Below are 7,620 nucleotides of genomic sequence, written 5' to 3' on the forward strand. Positions count from 1 at the left end.
CAACGGAGAACTCGACTCGTATACTGTGTGAAGATAACTAGATGACACGCTTGTTCCATAAAATCTCTTTGAACGTACCCGGGTTTTATCTTTTGTCGGCAAACGCTGGGTTGTCGGTTCAAAATTGATCAGAGGAAGTCACTGTGAAAAACAATGTTCAATATTGTCTAATTTTTCACTTTTTTTCGTTATTTTAAAAATTAAGTAATATTCTCGTATTGTCTGCGATAACGGTATTCCACGTACGTACAAACGTGATCGATCTAAAGCATCACAATTTGAAGCGAATGTTTTTGTACGAACGTTCTTCTACTAATATTGTAAAATTGAATGTTTGTTTGTTTTTTTTTTTTTTTTTTACTAAAATGCAATTCTATTTGGATATGAAAAGAAAAACATCTCGCCAACAAATCCAGAGCTCATATCTATTTTTTTCATATAATTCTTCGTACATGTTGCATAAATCTATAAGTAATTATTGCATTTTATATACAGCACAAAGACAATTCAAACAGACAGATGATTTTTTTGTTCGGGAAAATCATACATCGCATATAATTATCGCTATCGTCCGAATACAAATCTGTATTAGAGAGAGCCAAGATCAAAAGTATACATTATCTCGATAAAGTCTGACAGGCATAACGTAAAACTTGTACATATATCAGGTCTTATATACAAAATACAAAAACAGAAACGCTCTCAAAAGTACATCACAAAAAAAGAGCCGCCATTTTTGTAACTTTCCTACGCCATCGATTGCGAATTTGTGGATGATTACAATTGTATGTATCTCTCGATACCCGTATAATAATGTAAAAAAAACAAGGAAGAAGGAACCAAACAATTTAAAAATTGCATGATAGTCAACGGAAGATCTTATTGCACTTTGCGGTCGCCCGGCCGATGATCGACCAAGTAGTTCGAGTCTATGTCGCGTCAGACCGTATCCGAGGACGATACGGCGGACCGAGTGGTCGGCAAGCTAGAGCTCGTATCGTCCGACAACGGACCGCCGAACATCAAAGGCGCCGCGTAATATGGCAGAAGCGGATACTGCGTGGTCGGGAAGTACGTCGGTGGAAAAAGACCCTGCCGCTGAGCGATTTTCAATCTCGACGTCAGTTGCTTCTTCCACTTCGTGCGTCGATTCTGAAACCACGTTTTAATCTGCACCTCTGTCAGATTCAGACACTTGGACAACTCCATTCGCTTGCTCACGCTGAGATACTTGTCGATCTGCGAATAAGAAAATATTCGATACTTTGTAGATTTGATCAAGAAAAGAAAATAAACGAAAAAGATTGATGTGATTGACCAATGTCGAACAAAAGAAAACAGCACAAAGTCTTACTTTGAATTCCGCCTCGAGTCTTTCCAATTGTTTCGCGCTGTAAGCCTGACGCGGTTTCCGATCGATACCCGGTTTTCGTGACCTTCTGCCACTCGGTTTGGGTGCTGTAAAAAATAATAAGTGATTTAGGTTTACTCTTTCACACTGTCGAAGAATGACGTCGTATCAAATAAGTATTGATTACATATGTAGATACATGCGATGTAGTGTAATCAGTTTTTTCAATATTTATTTAAGGTTGACTTTGACTTCTTGAAAAAAAAAAAAAAAAAAATCTTTCAATATCGTCGACAGTTTTTCTGACACCTCGTCTGTCTCGCGAGAAGATTTATTACCGCGTTAATCAAAATTTAATATTCTAATCGCGCTTCTTAATTGCTCGACTAACTTCACCGGCTCGGGCTCAATTACCACCTTCTTACGATTTCGAGGCGTTTCCATTTCCGACGAGAGACCTGTGTCTAGAATTACCGAACGTGTCTGAAACGTGTGGGATTGTTTGCGGAATGTGTGACATCTTACTTGTCAACATCATGGGAAGGCGAAGCGGCAACGAGTTGTGCAAACAGTTTATGACGGAGAACGTTTAGGATGCGATTATCATAGCGATGCAAAGCAATATATTACACATTCCTTTTGAAAAGCAGATATTAGATATTATACAACGTAGTAATTATAGTCGCGCCGAAACAATACGACGACGTTCGGTAACTATGTTGGTAAATATATTCGCGAGCACTTCACGCTTCTAACAGAAAAGTCACAGAAAAGCGATGTCTCGTGTGTCGGCAAGTTCCAAGATAATCTCTATTTTTTATTTATTCTAAAATAAATATCTAAGAGTTTAATAACAGTTTTTTGTTTTCGCGGTATTGTTTGTCCCACGAATTCTCTTGAAAACAGCACGGGAAAGTTTTCTCGCCTGACAAGAAACTCATTTTGAATTGCGATGTCTTTGCATAGAAATAGAAATTTTTTCGCTCTCTTCTCGTGTGTAGTCACGAGTTAGCTGAGCAGCCCTTATATGACGAGTCAACAAATAGATGTCACGTATTTGTACAAGACCTTTACGTTTTTACCGGACCCTTCCCGTCTTATGACTACGAGAAACGACAGTTTTTTTTTATCTTTGTCCGTGTGAAATTTGTCGATACATCTTAGAACGTAAATTTGATACAAGAAAATTAATATAAATTACATTTGATATAAGAAAATTATAATTTTTTTAATTTTTTCAAATAAAATATCTTAATCTTGTTCTTTTAATACACTTGTTTTTTTACTTGTTTGATTTTTAGATTTAATGCGATTATTTATCTGTTGAAAAAAAACGTATTTAACCTTCTTATATTTTACGTATCTAAAAATATTTCAGATTTCCAATGTTTAACGTTAGTTAAAACTCTTATGCATCCGAATAACAGAGTTTTGAAGGTTTACGCGCAGTTTCATAATACTTGCAAATTTTCAACTCAATAAGAAACTTAATAGTACGATGATACTCGGCAAATAATGTTCAAGCTTGTTTTCTTTAGTAATACGTGCGGCATATGTTTGTCTAATATTTTCCGGCAGTGAACAGACGCGGTGAAATACACAGCACGATGTTAAAAATAATACGATAAGTTTTCGTTCGATAAATTCGATTATAAAAATTTCAAACTTCGTATCATTATGCGAATTGGAGTATTTGTTTACATAAAATTGATACACGCAGGTTTGTCTATGAAACGATTAAGTTTCTTGGAAGTTAGAAGAGCGTTTGGTGATCAGAAAGAAGCATGCGTTTGGTGACGAAAAAGAAGAAGAAGAACCGGCGGGACTAAGATTTACGAGTGTACAGAGACATTTAACACCTTCGCGAAAGATAGTTAGACCAACGATGCTGATAAATGGGCTTCTAACAGCATGGCGGATAATAGCCGACGACGAAGAACAGCAATGGCGGATTTCAAATCTTATTTCGACGTCGCGAAGAAACTATTCAAACTGTTACATCTTTGATATACTTTGCAAAACACAGTAATTGTGATTAAATTTACGAAATCTAGAGACTTTGCAAATTCACATTCATTTTTTTATTATAATCACGAATAAAAGATTCAATTAAATTGCAATAATGTTGGAAGAATTTTCCGAATGGCAGAATGTATAGAAATTTTGTTACTTTGCGACATCAAAAATTCAGAAGAAGAAAAGTGAAATATTTTATTAAGTGTAACATTATCTGACTTGATCAATGTTCGAGTTTTTACACGGTTGATTGTATAAGTATTTAATATCTGGAAAAGTTCCAAAAACCGAGAGGGATGCAGCAACTGGGCCACTGATGTGTGCCTCGCGTGTCGAAAAGCTGTTACCGCAGACGCCTCGTATAATATCCAATATTCGTTGAAGCCGCGAGAAAGAGGGTGCCCCATCTTACACCTGCCTCTCTTTCTCTCTCTCTCTCTCTCTCTCGGCATTGTTCGCGAAAATGGAATTACAGCGGTAAGTTATTACGAGTGGATAATAATTAGAGTCCTTTGTCGTCGCGCGATTCTTCGGAAGAAACGTTCGTGCCACAGACAAAGAAAACTATTTTCTTACAGCTGTAACTATTTTTCGCTCGCACGCGTAATATTCGCACGTGGAATATTTTTCTATACGACTAACTACGAAGTATCGATGAATCGGAGACAAAAAACAGAGCGAAATCTAAACGCGATAATCCTGTTTGAGAGTGAATTTGAAATCATTTAAAATATAAAAGTTTGCTCGATTCAGAAACTGGTTTTTAAAACAATTGAGAACAGAAAAGGGTATTTTAATTTAAACATTTTGAAGTGAATAATAAATCTGATGTACATATTTACTGAATTTCTGTGTGCCTGTGACTGTGTATCCACAATTTGAAACATACCTTGCAAGCCAAACAGCTGTCCGGGTTTTGTCTGAGCAAACCAACTACTGTACAACAGTGAAGCTGATGCAAGTGATGTTGCAGAATACGCCGATGGATCGGGTAACGCGCCTTCAGGATACGGCAGTCCCGCGTGAACCGGATACAAACTTCCTTCAACATCTGTCACATCGAAGCTCTTTTTTAATTACAAAATTTCTTCGCACTTGACAATGATTTAATTACAAAAAATTTTTAATTGCTTGATTTTTTTCAATTATACTCTAAAATATTTGTAAAGCAAAATGCGCGTATGTATGCGTCTCACCGGTACGTGCGGCTGGTATCGCTGTTGGTCGGACGAAGTGACCCTCGATCCTGTCATCCGTCTCGTCCTGATCCTCTTCTTTGTCACCGAAACTGTCCGTTCTCAGTGTCTGATCTCTCTTCTCGTTTCTGCCGAGGATACTGTCGATGGTGAAAGCACTGGAGACGGCGATCGGGGACGAATTTCTTCTTTCGATTTGTTGTTTCTGATAGTCCCGGTAACCCTCGCAGCTGGAATCGGACGCGTACTCGGTCGATTCCCGATGAACGATCGGCGATCTGCCGCCTCGTTCGATATCGTTGTTGATAAAAGCCACCTCGTTTTCGCTCGGAAGCGATCTCGTCCTACGAAGATCGTAAACGGATGCGTCGTGCATGTTCTCGCGGCTCTGACAGAGTTCCATCTTGCGAAAGATCATTGATCTCCGTTATATCGTCGGATAATCCTGTGCGATTTCACTTTGCGATAACAATATTTGCTCGGAAGTTTCCAAATTTAAAACTCGCGCACAGTTCACAATCGCGCGTTTCGAATTTCACGATTTTGTCTTCGCAGCTAGCGTTTTGACCAAGTCGCAGACAAATTTGCGATTTCAATCGCGAGTGTGTCATCTGTGGAGAAGTAATCTTACATTCTTTAATCGGTGAAACATCTCTGTAGCGCGGCGAAAAGTATGTTTGTTATTACGAATCGAAGTGGCGCGCGTAAATCCCTTTGATCGATCGCACCTGGATCCCGTGCTAATCTCCCTTCGGAGCGTTCGAAAGCAAGTACTTCCGAAAGTATGACAAGTGGCACGTGTCTGTGGTCCAGAGAAGGACCTCCCAGCGTCCTCCCCACCAGCGCGTCCCACGGGAAGGTCATCCCGGTGGAAGAACATCACCTCAGAGAGAGAGTCTCCCCCACTCATCTCTCCGGTATCTCACCGATCGGAGTAGGGATCGCACTTTATTATACTTGATTTCCTATTTAAGAACTATTATATCGTTAGCTTTCGAATTTTATCACGTCTTCCGTGATATCTCGACCGTTTCTTCTTCGACGTAATTTACTTTAAAACTTCAAAGCGATGATTTATTAGGAACACAAAAGCATTTCTGCGTACGTACGTATGAACACGTAGTTAAAGATTAACTACAGAAACAATAGCATGTGTGTGTATGTATATATATGTGTGTGTGTGTGTGTAAAAGAATTATGATAATAGGAATAAGAGTTTTCAGAGATAATAAATAAAAATTTTTATTTATCTCATTAATTTGTTGGCTCGATTAAAACATCAAGATCACTTGCAAGCTTTATTACAATTTCGATAAGTATTTTTTTTTAGAAGAATTGAAAAAAATACAACATCTCGAGCAAGTAAAACGCACAAAATATTCCGCGTGTTTTACTTTGCTTTCTCGAGATGTCGTATTTTTTTTCTCATCAATAACGTTTCGACGAGGCGAATTTTGCAAATTCTCATACGACAGATCTATTTCGTACACTCCCATTTTATCGAGGCAATTCGCGCGCTTTATGCTTCTTTTTCGAAAAAAAGTGCTTGAGAAGTGTCCGACGATTCGGCTTGCGCACTAGCGAGAATGAAAAAGGGCTCATCCGGGGTTCAAAAGATGGTTCTCGGATTGGTTCGAAACGCGCACGTTGCTCGCGCAGCGGCCGCCTTCTTTGACCCCTCTATCTCGGAGCTTTATGTCGGTAAAACGATGGTCGCTTCTCTCTTTCCCGTTCGCGCTTTAGCGGATGGATAAACGCTTCTGCCACGCGAAAGAACATCGTGAAAAAGTACCGCAAAACACTTCTTCACGCGTTTAAGCGAACTACAGCTCAGTGGTTCTCACCGCAATTCGAAGAGAGACCTTGTTTTTTTATTGGGTCTCCGAATAATCACTGCATTCTTATCAACAATCTAGTAATTTGTGTCAGTGAAAGATAAGCGCGTTAATGTACGCGCACAATTACAACGCAAAAATTACGTTTACGTGAAAATTTGAACATCAACAACGTCTTCGTTCGATGATTCTCCCGTAAATTGAAGAATTTTACAACTCTTTTGTCTCAAATGCGCAAATTCTCTCGGCAATAAGCGTAAGAAGAATGATGGATGAGAGATGTAACTTCAAGATATACAGATACAAGAACAAAAGCGACCGGCACTCCGGGTATATCACTGTTTAGCATGATTTGAGATTCTCAGCTCTCATCATGTTGATGATAGCCCTTATCGAACCATATCGTGCTATTTCTGTTTACGGGCGTAGAATGGCGGCCATTTTCGCGGATGGCGCGTCCATTAGTCTCCCGAGCTACCTGTGCCAATCTCAATGTTCATCCTCGCACGGCGCCGTAAATCCACTCGGCTCCTCCGCGCTTCCGTGGCTAAAAGGACCAATGGCGATTGTAAGTTCGCGCGGCACCACGTCATCGATCCTCTCCCCGACCCGCGTCTGAGTTATTTCATCTTTCTGGAGAAAAGAGTGTACATCATTCTTTTCTATACGGCTTGGAAAGGCCTCTTCTAGGTTTTTTATTTTGTAAATAATATTATTAACCTCTTTTGGTAGTCTCTTCTCCGCTTGTGGACGCTCACCAATTGACATTGTCAAGGACACGTACTTATAATACGTTGCCAGATGCATTTAAACTAACATTGTTTGAACAAATTATTCAAGTAAAATTTTTGATTTCTTAAATATTAGATTTTTTTTAAACTATAACATGTCGAGAAAGCAAAGTAAAACACAGAACACAATTTTTCTAATAAAAATACGTATCGAAATATTGTAATAAAGTTATTATCACATCATTGGATTCTAACAATTGTCTATGGTGAATATTTTTAAACACCAGATCGCTCGCGCCTCGTGTCGCACACGCTTTTTCGCGTGTGTCGATTATATGCGCGCGGGGTTGAACATTTTACACGTACTTGCGACCGTGACAAATATTGAACCTTAAATATATGAGGTGAAATGCGCTTAAGGTGCGTCGTTAGGTGCGAACAGAGGAAGTAACGACGTGGTCAACGCACACGTTAATTTACGACCGAGGACA

At 39.1% G+C, this 7,620-nt stretch overlaps 1 protein-coding gene across 1 annotated transcript; it reads right to left on the minus strand.

The window, feature by feature from the left end:
- Positions 1 to 500: 500 nt before the first annotated feature.
- LOC109863819 (homeobox protein engrailed-1a-like) lies at positions 501 to 5,021 on the minus strand. The gene is made up of 4 exons (XM_020444400.1): positions 4,564 to 5,021; positions 4,257 to 4,418; positions 1,355 to 1,458; positions 501 to 1,239 (listed from the first exon to the last, which is right to left on the minus strand). The coding sequence occupies exons 1-4, from the start codon at positions 4,979 to 4,981 to the stop codon at positions 940 to 942; spliced, it is 984 nt and encodes a 327-aa protein (XP_020299989.1). The 5' UTR covers positions 4,982 to 5,021; the 3' UTR covers positions 501 to 939.
- Positions 5,022 to 7,620: the final 2,599 nt, after the last annotated feature.

The sequence above is a fragment of the Pseudomyrmex gracilis genome, unplaced genomic scaffold, assembly GCF_002006095.1.
Source record: "Pseudomyrmex gracilis isolate BER0280 unplaced genomic scaffold, ASM200609v1 scaffold_13, whole genome shotgun sequence".
NCBI lineage: Eukaryota > Metazoa > Arthropoda > Insecta > Hymenoptera > Formicidae > Pseudomyrmex > Pseudomyrmex gracilis.